Source organism: Eutrema salsugineum, unplaced genomic scaffold, assembly GCF_000478725.1.
Source record: "Eutrema salsugineum unplaced genomic scaffold, Eutsalg1_0 scaffold_1, whole genome shotgun sequence".
NCBI lineage: Eukaryota > Viridiplantae > Streptophyta > Magnoliopsida > Brassicales > Brassicaceae > Eutrema > Eutrema salsugineum.
In genome coordinates, this window is record NW_006256909.1 from 813,265 (window position 1) to 832,698 (window position 19,434).

General features: G+C 36.7%; 4 protein-coding genes across 4 annotated transcripts; 2 read left to right on the forward strand and 2 right to left on the reverse strand.

Moving 5' to 3' along the window:
• The first annotated feature begins 4,481 nt into the window (after positions 1-4,481).
• LOC112081844 lies at positions 4,482-6,876 on the forward strand. The gene is made up of 2 exons (XM_024148559.1): positions 4,482-4,905; positions 4,993-6,876. The coding sequence occupies exons 1-2, from the start codon at positions 4,516-4,518 to the stop codon at positions 6,751-6,753; spliced, it is 2,151 nt and encodes a 716-aa protein (XP_024004327.1). The 5' UTR covers positions 4,482-4,515; the 3' UTR covers positions 6,754-6,876.
• Positions 6,877-7,515: 639 nt separating this feature from the next.
• On the reverse strand, positions 7,516-9,590 carry LOC18030089 (protein RMD5 homolog). Its single transcript, XM_006411778.2, has 2 exons — positions 9,454-9,590; positions 7,516-8,909 (listed from the first exon to the last, which is right to left on the reverse strand). The coding sequence occupies exon 2, from the start codon at positions 8,878-8,880 to the stop codon at positions 7,735-7,737; it is 1,146 nt and encodes a 381-aa protein (XP_006411841.1). The 5' UTR covers positions 8,881-8,909; positions 9,454-9,590; the 3' UTR covers positions 7,516-7,734.
• A 394-nt stretch (positions 9,591-9,984) lies between these two features.
• LOC18030090 lies at positions 9,985-11,575 on the reverse strand. Its single transcript, XM_006411779.2, has 3 exons — positions 11,486-11,575; positions 11,133-11,330; positions 9,985-10,283 (listed from the first exon to the last, which is right to left on the reverse strand). Exons 2-3 carry the CDS (start codon positions 11,307-11,309, stop codon positions 10,194-10,196), a joined length of 267 nt encoding a protein of 88 aa, XP_006411842.1. The 5' UTR covers positions 11,310-11,330; positions 11,486-11,575; the 3' UTR covers positions 9,985-10,193.
• A 3,793-nt stretch (positions 11,576-15,368) lies between these two features.
• LOC18030091 (phosphoenolpyruvate carboxykinase (ATP)) lies at positions 15,369-19,413 on the forward strand. The gene is given in 14 exon segments (XM_024148815.1): positions 15,369-15,489; positions 15,591-15,875; positions 16,336-16,532; positions 16,619-16,772; positions 16,879-16,963; positions 17,065-17,165; positions 17,329-17,516; positions 17,519-17,626; positions 17,810-17,983; positions 18,066-18,131; positions 18,212-18,390; positions 18,480-18,649; positions 18,749-18,917; positions 19,020-19,413. Coding segments are annotated over 13 exon segments (2,007 nt in total). The 5' UTR covers positions 15,369-15,489; positions 15,591-15,603; the 3' UTR covers positions 19,164-19,413.
• The last annotated feature ends 21 nt before the right edge of the window (positions 19,414-19,434 follow it).

The following is a 19,434-nucleotide window of genomic DNA, read 5'->3' on the forward strand; positions in this document are numbered from 1 at the left end:
TCATTTTTAATGTTTTAGAAATCTTCCTACATGTTTGTCTGGGTAAGGTTTTAAAAAATTTCAAATTGCCACATTCCTCATAATATCTCTTACAATTTACGTAATTAATCCAAAGCAGAAAGTGAGATAAGTCAATAAATGTCTAGTTGTATAGTGAAAGAGGTGGGTCTTCAGTAGAAAATGGATAGTGCGCAAAACCTTACATATATTATCCCTACCAACAAAAAGAAAATGGATGAAAAATGTAAATACAGTACTAAGTCACTACTAATATTGATGGCATACGGTTAGTGGTAATCAGGTAATAATAAAATCATAGACAACGGACCACAATATTAATGTATGATTTATCAGCTTGGTTTAAACATGATCGGTCCAAAGCACCATATGCTCTGTCCCCCGAAACATTAATTTTCTTAACCTTACTTAATCTATGTTTTTAGTAAATCATTACTCATAACAAATCATTCTCTTAACTTGAGAATACCGACAGAAACTAATATTATATATAAAATATAATTCTTATATCATGATACATTCTTCTGACGAGTTTGATATGTTTCGGGTCAACATATGGTGGTTATGATGTTCACCAAAACTTGAATTTAATTATTAATTGTGATAATTTAGATAAAGCACATAATTTTTTTGTTTTAATTAATACTTAATAGGATAGGATTCAACTTGCAGTTAGATACTAAGCTAAATGGTTTGGTCTAGAGCGACTTGCAATTTGGTCGAGGTATGAGATTGATTACGATGTGCTTGATTACTACGTAATTCATTTAGCAATTTATGAGATTAGTTTTAACTTTAAAAGTTACAAGATATTCTTTACAAATATACGATGTTACCATTTGGAAGAAGAAAACAAATATTATATATAAAATATAAATTGTCCAAGTAGATTAAGGCAAACATGTCCCGGGTGGCCTCTGTGCTTGCGTTACATGTGACATGTATAATGCTTAATTACGCGTAACCCTACATTAATAAATAAAGTATGCATTGGGATATGATATTTTTGTATAAAGTATTAGTCTATTAGATCTTGCTTGATCGTAGCTAGTAGTAAGATTCACGAAATTGAAGCCTCTTTTGAAAAAATCAAAAGCTCGATGATTAGTTTGGTCAAATCCTTTAAATAAAATACGTAATGAGCATTATCTAATTTTAATGATTCTCACGCGAGTACGCGACTCAATCTTGTTCTCTACATAATGGTTCACACAATCTCATTGAATATTGACAAATCTAATTTCATCTCCTCATTAAACTTAAGATGATTATGGCTGATTATGCAACGAACAGTTGTTAGATGTAAATTTTGCGAATAAGTTTTGTTAAGGATATTTTGATGAGAGTTTGTTAGATGGAGAAAAATTCATCATCTTCGATTAGGAGTTCCTAAACAATATTTTGTCAATGCAAAAATGACAGTCAAGGAAATTATAGTATATATTTGTTGTTATCTCTACAGATCACACATAAAAGGTTTAAGCAATGTTAACATATACTTAATACATACAGTGATAGAGACACCCCTTTTTAGGTTTCGAATTTCGAGCATAAAATTATAATTAAACGAAAAATGAGTAAATAGTTATAAAGGAACTGGTCCAGGTAGAAGGTCTCGTCGATAGGAGGGATCGTCTCCATAAACCCATATTTAGTATCTTGCACCTTCTCATGCATGTCACGTGTAGCACGGCTCCTATACCTCCTCCACTTACTTTATTTTCATAGAAACTATTAATTGGGATCGAAATTTTAGATATCATCTTGGCAGAGGTTCTTGGCATCAGGAACATCACTAAGTCTTTCAAGTAGTCCTTTCAACAGCGAATTAATATTATTGTTGAGTTTTGGTTGGTCGTGATAAATATGGATTATTAGCCTAAACTTAACCACATGAGACTCGCCAAAAACAAATTCTTTTGAGAAAATATTTGAGCAGCTATTTCTCGGTTACTCCACTCAAGTCGTTCTAGTGAATATTTAGTTTAGAACGATTCACTCTTTCTTCTTTTCAAAATGGATCTGACTTTTAATAAAACAGAAGAGATTACAAAAAAAGTTGAACCGCAAGGATAACAAATGTATGAGAATAAGATACTCATACGAATTGGGTTTTGAAATCAAATTCAAACAAGTTGAACCTCAAATTATTCCATCAATTTATAATTAATAGGTATTCACAGCAGCCAGATATATCCGTAGAGATTGATCTCGATTCTCGACCAACATAACAAAAAGAAGAGACCTAATTCACATTTAATATTAACAATTTTTTTAAAAAAATCGCTAACTAACGACGAATGAGTACACTTCTCGAGAGTGACATACTATTTGGTTTTACATGATACGATATCGTTATATTTTTAAAAATTAAAGAGTTAATAAAAAGTTTATATTAAATTTATGTTAAGAGAACGTTAATTTATTTATGCTAAGAGAACTTAATTTATTTACATGTCCGCTCTGGGTGCGGCTCGCCTAGACGCTTTCGATTTGTTAAGTTCAACTAATGTGCTAACAAAATTAGTTACTATATATTGATTTTTTTTGGCTAAAGAATTTATTGTATGTAGAAGATGGTTAATTTAGCCGAAAAAGATGGTTAATTTGATGTGATAAACTAATTATCATATTTATCTAGTCACTTATTCCGTAAGTATTTATCCTTTTGACGAAAGAGGTTAGTCCATATATTTAAACTTAATGTAATATGTTTGTTGGAACTTGGACCTGTGATAAATAACTATACATGTCGTTGTGAATTTAATTAATATTTATGTTTCCACTGATTCTAATTGAAGTTTTTGGACGGTTGGTTCATTGTCTTTTTATGTTGATACCAACTTTTTAGTGTATACTTATCACGTTACTTTGAATAAACAACGACAACAAACTAACAAATGAAAAAAAAAATACATATAAAATACTTAGCTATTTAATTTTTAATTCTTGCAAAAAAAACCTCTCCTACAATACCACAATAATTGTCGTTGTGTTACAAATGTAAATGTTAATTTGGCTGTAATCTGTAATTATACAATTGCGTATATCAATTAGATTTTCGTTTAATTTTAAGGCATCTATTTATAATCAAAAAATATATATATATATATATATATATATATATATTTTGTCACTTCTAGATAACATAGTTTGGGATATGTTTTCGGTGCGGCACATGGAGAAGAAAACAACCAAAATCTTCTGAAGCATAGGGAATGTGCGACAAATAATTATACACTTACAATAATTAGATTACTAAGATAAAATTTCTCCTAAGTCCTGACAGTGTATTTTGTTAGTAATATGTCCTAAATGTTACATACTTAGATGCCTCCAAATCTTCATTATTTTAAATACGGTATACAAATCGGGAAACTATAGTTATACATGTACAAGACACCCATCATTTTAGCGAGGGAAATAAATCATACTTAGTACAAATGTCTTTATGTTTATTATATCTTCGTTAAAAGAACTAGATACATTGGTATATTATGATCAAATATAAATGATGATACTATCAAGTAAAAAAACAAATGAGTTCAACGTTTACACAGTGGACAATATATACACGTGAAGCATCCAAATACATATACCATGTGTGAATCAGTGCATGCGATGTTGTACGTTCAAAAGCTGTGATAAAACATGTGTAAGAGGAAATCGAAAAAAGTGATAAAAGGCATTGAATAAAGGAAATGAGAAGCATAAAGATATAAATGGACCGACTCACTCCAACACATGTAAACTGGAGAGTACACACATTCTCAGTAATAGATGGGCTGCTACAGTTAAGGCGTCTCTGAACAAAGATCATCTTCTCCATTCACCCTCAATCATTTATGATGCTTCGTTATCTTTTACTGATAACATTTAATTCCACTAGCTGTAATTCCACTGTCTTTTACAGATGATTCAAAATTTTATTTGACTGCGTGATTTTTTTTATCTCTTACTCAATATTTTAATAGAACACTTAGATTATTTTATAACAGTAGCATCAACCATAGATTATATTGCAACAGTGGGATCAAACATACTGTAAACGACACCAGTGATTCGGCCCTAGAATTACATTCGTAGGGTGATTTTTAAAAATATTTACTCCTCGGGAAATGCCGATGGATCTACTCGATTCAGTCTGTAGCCAAGAACGTTAGACATAGACCAAAGCCAAACAGTAACTTTTAAGCAAAATTTACAGCTTTTTAAAGGTCATTTTCTTTTCTTTTTTTTTTTATAATTGGGGGAAAAATATATGTTGATAATCCCAATAATCAATCTTGACTATTCTCTGATTATTATTGAACGAAAGAAAAGGAGGCCGCTTTTTAAAAAACTAAATCAACCCCACCATTTTCTCCTGTTCTTTATCTCTCCCCCACTCTCTGTCTTAAGTGTGTTCAATCTCCATCGTTTTTCATTAAATTCTCTTAACATTTCGTTTCCTCTCAGAAAAGTTTTCACTCACTAGAAGAAAAAAGAAAGTTGAAGATGATGAATGGTTTGAGAAGAACATTTTGGACTTCCAAACATAAAAAGATAGACGATACAGACACAGTTGATGATTCACCTCATCGGCAAAAACACACTTCAAGATTCGGTTTTTTCTCTAACCCGTCAACTCCAAGGACTGAGACCCGACCCGATTCAGTTGGATCTAGCCTTCGTTGTCAGAGTTGGACTGCTACGGCCGTGGCCACTCCCTCGCCGTCTCTTCTCGCTAGTCCCAATCTTCAGTGCAGAACTTCCGGCGACGCAACTCCGACGGCGACGACGCCAAGGAGAAACAGAAGCCCTCTTTCTCTTCTCAGCGTTTCTTCTTCTACCCCTTCGTCTCCGGCGAGCTTCTCTCTCCTCAAATCAAAGCTCTGTTTCAACAAAGTAAGTATCGCAACAACAAAATCAGATTTTTTTTTTCAAAATGAGAACTTTTTGTTAATTGTTTCTGTTTGAGTGTGTTTTGAGCAGAGTAGCAGCAGCAGATGTGGAATTTGCTTACAGAGCGCGAAAGCAGGGAGAGGAATGGCGATTTTCACGGCGGAGTGTTCGCACACTTTTCATTTCCCGTGCGTGACATCACGCTCCGGTGATCGGAATCTACTCGCCGCCTGCCCTGTTTGCGCTGCCTCATGGAGAGAGACTTCGTTGCTTCCTCTGTCTCTCTCTTCTCCTCTCCACGAATTGGATACTCATAAATCCCCGAAATCCGGATCCGAATCCGATTCCAGGACCCGAGAATCAAAGAACAACAAATCCTTAAGAGTCTACAACGACGACGAGCCTTTAATCTCTTCTCCAATCTCGCCTGCCGGTTTCAACACCATACTGGAATCTGATGAAAACGACTACGACGACGAGGAAGAAGAAGATAACGGCGATTTCAAAGGTTTTTTCGTCAAAACGCCGTCACCGTTAACGTCGAAGAAACTCTTAACGGACTCTGTTTCTTCACACGTGGACGTCAAGCTGTCTTCGGAGGCGGCAATTGTGGCCGTTGGAAGAGGTCACGAGACGTACTCGGTGGTGATGAGAATCAAATCGCCGCCGTTACCGGCGGCTCGTAGATCTCCGGTTGATATAGTAACTGTTCTTGACGTTAGCGGAAGCAAGATTGAAATGGTGAAGCGAGCAATGAGGCTGGTGATTTCGTCTCTGCGAGAGACGGATCGTTTGTCGATGGTCTCGTTCTCGTCGAGCTCGAAGCGATTATCGCCGTTACGAAGGATGACGGCGAATGGAAGGAGAGTAGCTCGTCGGATCGTCGACGAAATCGCCGGTGACGGCGACGGAATGAGCGTGAACGATGCGGTTAAAAAGGCGGCGAAAGTGATCGAAGATCGCCGGCAGAAAAATCTGTTCACCACCATCTTCGTCTTAACGGACCGTTATAGAAGCTCGGCCCATCAAGCCCAGTTGGCCCACTCCGATTTCGTCACGTCCACGCGCGTCTCTCACTCGGAAATCCCAACGCACACTATTTATCTCGGCGCATGTAAACCCGAGGACGCGTTTGCGAAACGCATTAAAGGTTTGCTGAGTTTATCCGTCCAGGAGCTTACTTTACAAATCGGATTGGTTTCCGGGTCGGGTCAAGGAGAGATTAGGTCGGTTTACTCACTATCGGGTCGACCACTTTGGCTTGGATCCGGATTGATTCGGTTAGGTGACATGTACGGTGACGAGGAAAGAGAAGTGTTGGTTGAATTGAAATCACCTGTATCTTCTTCGTCTGGTACATCTCACAGAATCTTGACCGTCCGATCTCGCCACGTGGACCCTTCAACTCAGGAAATAAGAAACTCAGGAGATCGAGCGCTTCTGATACCACGTCCTATAGCCGTTAGATCATCTAACACGAGCATCGGAAGGCTCAGAAACCTCCACGTCAGCACACGAGCCGTGGCAGAGTCTCGGCGGCTAATCGATGCCAGTGATTACTCGGGAGCTGAGCGAATGTTGACGTCAGCTCGAGCCTTGTTGGTACAATACGGCTTGAATTCCGGTGACGCGTGCTTACGTGGTTTGGACGCTGAGCTGGCAGATTTGAACCGCATGAGAGGTAGACACGTGGCGGCGAAGAGCCCAGAGCCAATAATAACTCAGAAGACTGATCCGCTTACTCCGACTTCAGCATGGAGAGCTGCTGAAAGATTGGCCAAAGTGGCGATCATGAGGAAGCACATGAATAGAGTCAGTGATCTCCATGGCTTCGAAAATGCTAGATTCTAGTTTCTTCTCTCTGTGTCTTCTCCCTTATTTATTAAAAGAAGTTTTGTAATGACGTGATACAAAGAAATAGAATGGTACATGAAACTAAATATGCAAGATCAAGTTTTCGTTGTTGTTTAAGTTGTGGACGATATATTCGGAAATGACATTTTTCAAACTGTATACGATATTCAGTAATTCACTACTTGAAAATTTATGAAAATTACTCAGATTAGTTTTGGATATCTGTATGTGTTTATTAGTGGGTGCTCGATGATAATTTCAAAAATATAACGATGTTGGGTTGGGTAACATATTTATTCTTCTTTTATGTTATGGTTTTGTAACGGCGGAATTGGTGATTGTTTTTGTCTCATGTACTTTGTACATTGAATAAATGTCACGATGATAGTCTCCTTACCTTTTCACTTTTATTCCCACTTTTTGTGCCTCTATTGTGTTCCCCATTATAATTCCACAATTATGTTCCCCATTAACTACCAATAACACTCTAGTCGATCGGTCAAAGTGAGGAAGAAAAATTTGCGAACTACCAATAACATTCTAGTTGTTTTTTGGTACGTTTAATTTGGATAGATAGGTGTGCTCCACTCATATCCAATAATGAATGGCATACATTGAAAATCAAATCAACTTGTTTGCTTTAATGAGATTTGTTATATGATAAATTCAAAACCATATCTCTCTAAATCCAAAAGGATTAGTTGAAGTGTAAAAACTAGTACGAAATAGTGGTACTGTACAGTGGATTTAAACTAATTATGGAAATGTAAAGAATTTCTATATTCAGAAAGTTAAAATAAACAAGCAGCAACACAACCAGTTCTTATGGGGATGTCCGATTATCTAAAACTTCCCTGATAATTTTGTACACAAAAACCCACCAGTTTATAAATCTTCATCAAAACAAAAACACAGTTCACATTCTGAAACAGATTTTCACCAGTTCCAGTATTCCAGTCATACGTTGCTTGCTTTGTTTCAAAAGTGTAACTGCCTACACCTTGAGATGTCTACATCGGTCGGGCAATAAGGACACTTGAAAGACGACTTGGAGCCATTCTTCGACATTCTGTTGATAGTCTGCTTGCAAAGCACATGTCCACAAGACATCATCATCGGAGGATTATCATCACTTGACTGTTCCTTAGACACGGGACAGACAAACACCGAATGGAACTGATACTCCTTGGGTAGTGCCACGGCGACAGGAAGTTGTTCCATATTCTGCAAATCAAGCTTCTTATTCGCCATCACGTTTATGTATTTCAACAGTACCGGCAAAGTTTGTGTGCCCGCCGTTATCGTTATACTCAAAGGGCTCTCGGATGATTCGCCGAGTAGGTTGCAGTATTGCCTGGTTAGCTCTTTGACTGCATTGTCCCACAGAGCGGGAGAGAGAAACTCGGAGTAAGGAGATTTAACGAGATTTTTATTCCACAGTAGAGAACACACGAGCTTCTGTGTTTCTGGAAGGCTATCTGCAAATACGGCGATATGTTTTCTCGCGTAGTTGATAGCTTCTTGGGAGTTTTTGCCTTCAGCTATTTCCAGGAAGTGTAAGCTGCGAAGCTTCAACTCGAGATCAGACCTTACTTGCTTCAGTTTATCTGAGTTTGAGACTGCCCAGTTAAGAGCTGGTTCAAGATCTCGTCCCTTCATGGCTTCTAGTATCTGATACATTTCCTTGAAAGACTTTCTGGTGGAACATTCAGATTCACCAGTTTCAGCAACGAAACAGTCACCAATGTCGAACATTCCTTGACGGTAGAAAAAGTTGGCGATTATCTGGTTCACGATATGGGTATCGAACTCGACATTGTTTCTGTAAGCCTTTGATATGTCGGTGTTCAGTTGTTTCTCCAGGACTTTCGGGTACTTGGTCAGAGCCACGTTTAGTTCTTTCTCAGCGGCTTCAAGTTGATTGACCGGAGAAATCTCCGTGAACATTTTCTTCACATCAGCGAGGATAGATCTATGATCAAATGGAGATGCCTCCTGTAATATGCTCAGGGCCTTGTCGATTTCTTGAGACAGCATCTGAACAATCTCATGTGTTTTGCTATAGGAGAGTTTCTGCTTGTTTGCAACACGATCAAATGCATCCTTAATGCTCTTTAGATCCATTCTTAAATATCCAGTCGGCGAAATTGTACCTGAGACACAAAAGATTAAAGCGAATCTTTCCAGGTCAAAATTCATTAGTCTCAGCCAGGAAATATCATTAATTTCGACCAAAATTGGTCAGTTCTTGGAAATAAAATGTGAGTAAATATAAGTTTCTTCATCGCAGTTGATGCACATAAGCATCGAAGTTGAGGAAACATCAAGACTACAGAAATCGGATCGGCAAATATCTAAATGATTTAAATCCAATCTAAATTTGATTCCAAGCCCTACTTAACACAATACCAAAGGATCGATCAATTCATTACTTAAAAACAGAGGACCCAGTATTCGGATTTCTTAATTGAATACAAATGATTCCGGAGGGAATAAGTAAACAGATCAGAAAAATGATTCCAGAATTTCTAAGGATAAAAAAAGATCTCCTTCGATTTCAAACTAACGATTCTCGAAACAGGAATCTATCAAGAGCAAATCGAGTAACATCAGCGTCGCAACATCCAGAAAACGAAGCAAAAGAATCCATCGGTGAATCAAAGACTATACATACCACTTACAGAAGGAAAAGCGTACCTGAAATCGAGAGGTGGAAGAAGAAGTTGGTGGATCAAAGTAGAACCGCCTTCGCTTCTAGACGCGACGAACAAAAGAGGAAAACCAGATTTCGTGATTTTCTTTATTTTGGCTAATTTTTTGTTCTTATTTTTCTCATCACTCCCTTGGATTATCTTTACGACTTACAAGAATCGATCACGTGCAATGTTATTGGTCATAATCTCAGCCGTTGGATTTATCGAATGTTTTGTTCTAAGTGTGGAGCAGATGATAGACGATTACTGCTCTACGATAGTTGGGTCTCTTGAAGGAGGAGACGGCCCAAATGCTGGTAATAATATTTTTTTTTCTTATTAGTGTTGTCTTTTTTTGAAATGTTATGAGAGAATTAAAGTCATCAAAAATTTGTGTATTACGCTACATTGAAATTCGAAACAAAAACAAAAAGTTTTCTGAAAACCACTATTTGAAATTATGAATATATATATCATCAAGTGCTGCTAGTTGTAGAGATAGAAAACGAACGGTACGTACATAAAAACCAAAGCGTGCAAAATGTTTCAGTAATCGAACGTAAGAACATCGTCAAAACAATAAAATTATGTTTTGTTTTGCTTTGATCAAATCACATTTTCTTACTCGTATAAAAAAAAACATGAAATTTCCTTGATTTGGGAAGATGCCATGAGTTCTACATGGCAAGGGCAAAAGACATTATTATGGTCACAGTACTAATGAAAATGAAAGGATTTATAAGTTTAATGCTCCTTTTCGTAATCGTCCTTGGTTCCAAAGTTCTTGCACCATATCTGTGAAGGTATTGGGCGTACCGGCATGTGTGGCCTTTGCTGAAAAAAAAAACAAGCTTTTGATCAAATCGTGATCATCAAACAAGAAAATGAAAAATATAGAGTAGCATAGAGATATAAACAATATAACGATTCAAGTGTTGGTATTTTGTCACAAGGGATTCAAACATTATAGCTTTGACGAGTAAAAGTAATGCAAGTTCACAATCATTTGCCTCCAAACCACTCTTTTGACCATTTTTGCTGCACACTAAAGTTGCAGGAGAACAAAGAACCAGGCAGACCAGAAAAATAATCAACAAAATCTCCTAGTGCTATACACAAACATACAAGGTAAAGCAAAAAGGTTTGCAGAGCTCAATAGATTCAAAGGTTGCAAACCTAAATTAGGTCAGAAACAAACATCAAGAATAGGTTTCTATCTGGTAAATGTTCTACAATTTATATCGTCACAGACACTTTGATCGCCAATTGAGTTATTGGCAATGGAAAGGAATTCATGAAAACATATTTAAAAGTTCTTCTGGACTGCCTGCTTACAAATGGATTCACACAGACTATATGATCAGTAACATCAAATTTGCAGCATTTGGACAGCAATTAATCTCTAATAGGCTACAAAAGTTTATCTAAAGATAATACAAGTGTTGGTGGCCTCAATCAAGTATATTTCCACATACCTGATACTAATGACAAACACAGACCCAAGAACACACTGCAAGATTTGAGGGAAGATCAAAATATATACTTTCAAGGATCAAATTCCAACCAATTCCCTTAATACACAGTAGGTGATTCTTTCATTCTTCTTTTTTCCATTTCTCGCAACAAACACACACTTTATTTATTTTGTTTTTCTTTAAGAAAGACGAAAGAAATGAAGTATACCTCGAGCTCAGCAGACTTCATGGCGATGGGTATGCAGACAAGGAAAACTCCAAACATAGCAATGGCGGTGTTCCGGCGCCAATGCTTGGGCCTACAGTAAGGCCCACCAGACATGCTCCAAACTTTGGCTCTGAAATCGCCACCTTCTCCTCCATGTCCATGCTCACCTCCTCCCATTTTTCTCCTAGATCCCGATTCCTTTTTCAAATTTGATAATGAAGACAAATAGATCGATCAGTAACATAAAAATCAAAATAAATGCTGTAAATTCAAGCAAACCCTAGCCCGCTAAAGAGCTAATTGCTACAGAGATTGATGCCATTGAGTATTCAACTAGCATGATTCCGGCTTACCTGAGCGAAATTAGAAGGATCAAGTAAAACCACTTCCGCTTTCTCCACGGATGAACAAAAGAGTCAGAAACCGGATTTCTTTGTTTTCGTTCCTTTCCTTATTTCTCATCACTACTTCAGATATCCTTTGTTATTTTAGAATGAATCTCAGCCGTTGGATTGATTCCAGCTAAACGGGTCTCCTGAACTTAAAAGGCCCATTATCTATGTTAAAAAGCGAAGAGGAAACCCAATGTTGGCCTAAAACTCAACTGTGAATTTATAAAAATGTATAAAGTATAAACGCTATATTGAAAAAAGCTTGATGTTTTATGAAACCACTATATATATATTATATTTATCAACAACTAGTTTCAAAGATAGAAAACCGTGGGAAACTTCTGCACATAATTGAAAAATCAAAGCAGGCAAAAATATGTCCTCGAGGCTCGTATGTAAGAATATTATCAAAACTATTTGATTAAATACAAATCTTTTTTATTTGCTTATAGTCATATAATTATCTTACCTCCGTCGATATATACTGCACTTGGTTTTTTATATAGATTAGTAAGTTTTCTTGTGGGAATGTTTTTTATAAAAATATATATAAAATTAAAAATACGAATAACCCCTTTAAACGAGAACAGAAAGTCAGGAACAAATAATGCGTTTAATTATGACATCAGTAGAAAACTCTTTTTGCGGACTGTGAATTGAGATATCCGAGAAAAGGAAAATGAGGGAAGAGTGAATCAGCCTCCCCCACAACGAGACAAAATTGGAATCGGAAATATAACAACTTACATTTAATTTGAGAAAGACCAATGAAGAATAAAAAGTGAAATGGAGAGTAGATACATATTAATACTATTACTAACCACTCCCTACGTCGTTGGATTCCATTAGTAAGTATGTTTCAAGATTCAAGAAGATATTCATGTGAACAAGCTGAAAACAACTATTTATTGAACTCTTTATATCTTAGGTCTCTACTCTCTACTCTGGCGTGGGTTAACTAGAAGTCTAGAACTAATCCCTAATATGGTATTGTTTAGAATGGGTTGTCATCTATGTGTGGTCTAAATATAAAACAAGGTACTCTTTAAATTATATCATTTATAACAAAAGAAAAAATTAGTTATTCGTGGTTAGAGGGATTAGAAAATTACGGTATTATGAAAAAAAAAAAGTGTGATCATTTTGACTGATATGAACTCTTTGTAGTGTGTTTGTTGCAAATGGCTCGTTGGTATTTGAGCATGGGTCAGTGCTCCTACCGACCAGCGAACGAGCACACAAACACACCCAAAAGAAGAGGAAAAAAAAAAAGAACTCTTTGTAGTACACTAGTACTTCTTCGCAGTTACCAAACTTATCCTCTCTCTTTTTTTTGGATTAAAGGTCAATATTTTACTCTTTTTAAAGTTGACGGAAAATATAGATTTCTCAATATGTATACATGTATATGTTCATCATGGAATTAAGATTCAAATTATCACTAACTTTTTTTGTTCTTTTCTATTTTTTATTTTAGTCATTGATGTGAACATCTATCGGTCACGGCCAAGACCGACAATAAAAAAAAAGTCATGAGAATTTCATGAGACTCTCGCGCTAGTTGTGAATTGTAATCTCTCTCCATCGCGATGATATATGTGCCAACGAAAGACTTTAATTTAAACCCAAAAAAAACTCTTATTCCTAGGAAGCAAAATTTCAAACGAAAGACTTCGATTTTGCTCATCTCTTATCATATCCTTTTGATTTTTTCAAATTTCGTTAACCTATGGAGACATAAGACATTCTGGTAATTAAGGTCGAACAACCGATTGGGTCCATACTCATGTATTAGAGTTGGATCGGACTAATTTGTTAGGTAATAAAAAAAGTAAGGTTGAGTTTCCGCCCATTTTATATAGGGCTAATAGTGTAAGGTTTAAGTTAATTTCCCCAAATCTATTATTTTTGTTCTTTAGTCAATTAATCGTACTGAACTAATATGAATCCAAGAAAATCAATATCACATTGAGGTATCTGGATCAGTCTATCACAAAACATGTATATGTGGTGTGTATAAATATAAATTTCTTTGTCTTTCGATTAGATCCCATAATATTGGGATTCAACTGGAGAGATTTGGTTAGGTAAATGTATACATACCATCTATGCATACTTTCTAGTTAATGAGTTGTTATAAAAACATCTTTGTCATCAAAATGCAAATCCCGTGTGACATTATGATATACGTCGTGCATGCTTTATGACAATTACATACACATTTTTCATTTCACAATATTATAACTCTTACAAGATTTTATTTTACAGCAAAAATTCGAACCGTAGATTCTTGGCCCCAGGTTTTTGTTATTGTTACGGTTTGTTTATTATGTTGTCCTCATTATCCTGCGCCCATGCTTGCATGCAAATTGCAGCGCCTCTGATAAAAATTATTCTCCATCACCTTTTGGGCTCAAAAATTTATAAGCTGGACTAAATATTATAATTAATAAATTGATTATACAATCAAGTGACCTAACATAAACAATAAAATTCCAAGACGACACCTGACGAAGGTACTTGTAATTGTGAATAACATTATAACAATCATCATACTCGTAATAATTCATAACGTTCCTTGTAGTATTTTCCGAATTCATATCTAAATAATATATAGTATTCGTACATAACTATAAGTATATATATAATATATAGGCGTGTTTTCAAACTTGCGTGTCCTCTTACGAATCCACTTGCTTTGAGATGCGTGCCCATCTCCTAAAATACAATCGGCCGGGCTGTGTCTATCGTTTTCGATATTCCCATAAACGATCAAGCGATATATATATTTATATTATGTCACTATAGACAATATTTACAAATCGAAACTATAGATTACCACTGTATTTTTTTTTTAAAAAAATTATTATCTTTCAATTTGGCTGCTGTGTATTAATAAATCTTTTCAAAGTCATGAAAAGTTTGACTATATATATAATCATTTTACAGTAAACATGGGATTCAACAAAAATTAATCGAGAGTTTTATTGAGCCCAAATCTTCAAGTTACCTGTGTTTTTGTCTTATTCTAAAGTCAATTCACGTTACATAAATTGTTCAAAACAAATTCACGTTACATAAATCTGCCGCAAAATATTACGAACAAAAAAAAAAATGATGATAAGGTGAACAAAATGAAGGTCCAATTGATAAGATATAAGTGTTTAACTTACCTATAATGATTAAAAAAAACTATTTCATATAGTGTTTAACTTTTAAAATCGTACAACAACTTGATGTAACTGACACTTGCAAAAGTAATATAATCGACCAAACTATGAAATCGTAAAATCGTTTACCATTATGCAACTTACCGAATTCTTTTCTAAACAACTTGAATTTAACCGCAAGTTGCTCGCTTATCACACTATTTTAGATTTTCTTAAGGGCTTATTTCAAATCTGAACTAGATAAATATTTTAATTTGGTTTAGTATAAGTTAAAAAGTCAAATCTTATCGTCCATTTCCAAAAACAAAGTTGAATTTCATACCAACTACGTGGATTACGAGTTACGACCGTAGGTGTACCAGACTAGCAGGGGCAGAGCGATCGAGTTTTTTTTTTCAAACAAAAATCACGTAGAATTTCACATAAATACTTACAAAAAAAAAGTATACCACCAAAAAGGAAAAAAATTATCTTACATTATCGCGTGGGACCCAAAATAAATGGTATAGTCATCTTTATCAGACCAGCGGTTATGATGTTAAGTGAGGAATAAAAATAAAAATGGGCTCCTCCTAGGCTAGGATAGATCTTAACTAGAGTTAACTCTCTTAACCATCACTCACGGTTACATTCGAACCATGGTTTAAAAAATCTAACCTTTAAAAGCCCACTTTCGCTTCTCTTCACTTCCCATCATTTTCTCGTCCACTTCTCTTAAATGATCTTCTCCTCCGATCATAGTTAATCTCTTTTATCTTTCTTAGTCCGATCTTGTTCGTGATCTCTCTTCCCCCGGTAATAACTAACGTCGAAGGTGTTTTTAATCTCAGTTTAAATTGATTAAATATAGCCACGAGTGTAATTTTGGAGTGTATTTATTTTTTGTGTGGTTGCAGGAAACGTGAAAAGATGTCTGCCGGTAACGGAAATGCTAACGGTGACGGAGGATTTAGCTTCCCGAAAGGGCCAGCGATGCCAAAGATAACGACGGGAGCGAAGAGGGGTAACGGAATATGCCACGACGACAGTGGTCCAACGGTGAAGGCGACGACGATCGATGAGCTTCACTCGTTGCAGAAGAAACGTTCTGCTCCGACCACACCTATCAACCAAAGCGGCGGCGCCGCTTTCGCCGCCGTTTCGGAGGAGGAGCGCCAGAAAGTTCAGCTTCAGTCCATCAGGTCCAATTATATAACTTATATTTATTCTTATTCAGATTTGTTTATACGTTAAATAATCTTTATAATGTTCTGTTTTTCCGTAAAAAAAAAAATATGTTCTGTTTTTTTTCACAAACCTTTGTATAAAATATTTTTGAGCGAATTAAGGAAGATATTGCGTTTCCGTGTCGATCGTTTTCATAATAAAGAAGAACAAATACCAGGAGTTTTGTTTAATTTTTTCTTGGAATTGTCTTTTAGCTAGATTTTCTATATATTTTATTTTACTAAAATTTATAACGTGAAGCACAAACTTGAAATTTTTCAACTTTGATTAGCAATTCAAAGAGATGACAACAAAGAAAGATTAGTAATTCAAAGAGAGTTAAATGCGCCATAGTGACAATTACGGAAAATAGTTAATGAACGTGACACGTGGTATAAAGTGACACGTGGAATTAATTTTTGATGGGTGAAACAGTGCATCATTGGCGTCGTTGACGAGAGAATCGGGACCGAAGGTGGTGAGAGGACACCCGGCGGAGAAGAAGGCCGACGGATCAACTACTCCGGCGTACGCACACGGCCAGCATCACTCTATCTTTTCTCCGGCATTAGGCGCCGTCAGTGATAGCTCCTTGAAGTTTACCCACGTCCTCTACAACCTATCTCCTGCAGGTGAAAAAATCCCTAAATCCGATCCGATTTTATCAACGGAAGTTTTCCCGATGAATTGATAGATGGTTTCCGATTTCTTTCTGTAGAGCTATATGAACAGGCTATCAAGTATGAGAAAGGTTCGTTTATCACTTCCAATGGAGCGTTGGCGACGCTTTCGGGTGCGAAGACTGGTCGAGCTCCGAGGGATAAGCGTGTCGTTAGAGATGAGACTACAGAGGACGAGCTGTGGTGGGGAAAGTGAGTATCCGATCTCGATTTTCTCTTTTGATCGGTGGAATTTTTGGTTTATATATCCTCTGTTTTCGTTTTTTTTTATTGATTTTGGTTTTAATTTTGATTTTAGGGGTTCGCCGAATATCGAAATGGATGAACATGCCTTCATGGTGAACAGAGAAAGAGCGGTTGATTACTTGAATTCCTTGGAAAAGGTACAGATTTGAAACTCGATTCAGTGTTCTGAGTGTATTGATGTAGCCTTTAGAATTTTGATCTTAAGTTAATGAATTTGCTCTTCTTGTTGGGGTTTTAGGTCTTTGTCAATGATCAGTTCTTGAACTGGGATCCGGAGAACAGAATCAAAGTCAGGATTGTCTCAGCTAGAGCTTATCATTCACTGTTTATGCACAACATGTAAGTAAAACCATCACTTCATTCTACCATTTCCCAGATTAGTCTCCTTAAAATGTTCTGTCAAAATATCAAAACATCATTGTCCCTCTGGGTTTTGGGTGAATAAACAAAGAAATGATGAAAATTATTAGCAAAGAAAATCGATAACGGGTGAGGGTGGCAGGTGTATTCGACCGACTCCGGAGGAGCTTGAGAGCTTCGGTACTCCGGACTTCACTATATACAATGCTGGGCAGTTTCCGTGTAACCGTTACACTCATTACATGACATCTTCCACTAGCGTAGACTTAAATCTTAGTAGGAGGGAAATGGTTATACTCGGCACTCAGTATGCCGGGGAAATGAAGAAGGGTCTTTCAGTGTGATGCATTACCTTATGCCTAAGCGTCGCATTCTCTCCCTTCATTCTGGATGCAATATGGGCAAAGATGGAGACGTTGCTCTCTTCTTTGGACTTTCAGGTATAGTTATGTCATCACCAAAGCATTTTGGTGATGATGAAGGGAAAGATAAGTCAAATGATGCTACACAACTACCCCTGAATTGACAACTTGAAAAATTGCTTGCTTCTCTGCTGTAATGAGCATGTGAATTGAGATTGATGGTGGTTGTTTTTTTTTTTTTCCTATGATTGTTGATTTCAGGTACCGGGAAGACGACGCTGTCTACTGACCACAACAGGTATCTGATTGGAGATGATGAGCATTGTTGGACAGAGACTGGTGTTTCGAACATTGAGGGTGGGTGCTATGCTAAGTGCGTTGATCTTTCAAGGGAGAAGGAGCCTGATATCTGGAACGCCATCAAGTTTGGAACAGGTAAAAGAACAGTAGTTAAGAACCCTTTTGAGAACGAAAGTCAAATCAGTGAGATAACATTAGGCTTCTTATCTCGTTGCAGTTTTGGAAAATGTTGTGTTTGACGAGCACACCAGAGAAGTGGATTATGCTGATAAATCTGTTACAGGTAAAACAAGTGTTGGTCTTTTGTTATTCTTCTTCCTTGCAATTAACAGAATGATCATCTTCGATTCCTCTTGGTTGCAGAGAACACACGTGCTGCGTACCCGATTGAGTTCATTCCGAATGCGAAAATACCTTGTGTTGGTCCACACCCGAAGAATGTGATACTTCTGGCCTGTGATGCCTTTGGTGTTCTCCCACCTGTGAGCAAGCTGAATCTGGCACAAACCATGTACCACTTCATTAGTGGTTACACTGCTCTGGTATGTCCCATACAAAGTCATTATTTCTCTTTTGGGATCGGTCTCCGTAAACTTTAAAACGTTAACCAAAGATGTGAACATGTATATAGGTTGCTGGCACAGAGGACGGCATCAAGGAGCCAACAGCAACATTCTCAGCTTGTTTTGGTGCAGCTTTCATAATGTTGCATCCTACAAAGTACGCAGCTATGTTAGCTGAGAAGATGAAGACACAAGGTGCTACTGGATGGCTCGTCAACACTGGTTGGTCCGGTGGCAGGTATGTCCGGTTAATGGAAACCAATACAAGAAAAAAGTTGCCTTGTTGCACGTGTTGGTAGGTTATAAACATGTCCTGTAACGTTTTGCCTTTTTGCAGTTATGGTGTTGGAAACAGAATCAAGCTGGCATATACTAGGAAGATCATCGATGCAATCCATTCGGGGAGCCTGTTGAAGTCGAACTTCAAGAAAACCGAAATCTTTGGGTTTGAAATCCCAACTGAGATCGAAGGGATACCTTCAGAGATCTTGGATCCCGTAAACTCGGTTAGTGTCTGAAAAATCTCTCACTCTCTCTCTCTCTCTCTCTCAACTGATGGATGATGAACCATTTTTGCTGATTTGGGTTCTTCCTTCATGAAAATGCAGTGGTCTGATAAGAAAGCACATAAGGAAACTCTGTTGAAACTGGGAGGTTTGTTCAAGAAGAACTTCGAGACTTTTGCTAATCATAAGATTGGCGTGGATGGTAAACTTACGGAGGAGATTCTCGCTGCTGGTCCTATCTTTTAGAAAACTATGATCCTGTCGGGAAATAAATAAAAAAAAAAAAAAAAAAGAAGAAGAAGAAGAAGATAGTACTTAAGAATAAATGAGACTTGGTGTTTTTGTCGTATATCTCTGCCGAGAGTAGAGAACTTGATATGAAATGGTCTCAAGGAAACGAGAACATTCATGTGTGGTGGATATGAATATGAACATGTGTAATTTGATTATCATCTATTGTCATTACTCTTATATTTATTGGAATTAATCATACAAACTTTTATTTTTAGATATAAAA

Bases quoted from the DNA above. Each gene is read 5' to 3' on its own strand.
- LOC112081844 (XM_024148559.1), top strand. From the start codon at position 4,516: ATGATGAATGGTTTGAGAAGAACATTTTGGACTTCCAAACATAAAAAG. The intron at 4,906-4,992 runs GTAAGTATCGCA...TGTTTTGAGCAG, and splicing joins CAAAGCTCTGTTTCAACAAA to AGTAGCAGCAGCAGATGTGG.
- LOC18030089 (XM_006411778.2), bottom strand. From the start codon at position 8,880: ATGGATCTAAAGAGCATTAAGGATGCATTTGATCGTGTTGCAAACAAG.
- LOC18030090 (XM_006411779.2), bottom strand. From the start codon at position 11,309: ATGGGAGGAGGTGAGCATGGACATGGAGGAGAAGGTGGCGATTTCAGA. The intron at 10,284-11,132 runs GTATACTTCATT...TTTTTTTTTCAG, and splicing joins TGAAGTCTGCTGAGCTCGAG to CAAAGGCCACACATGCCGGT.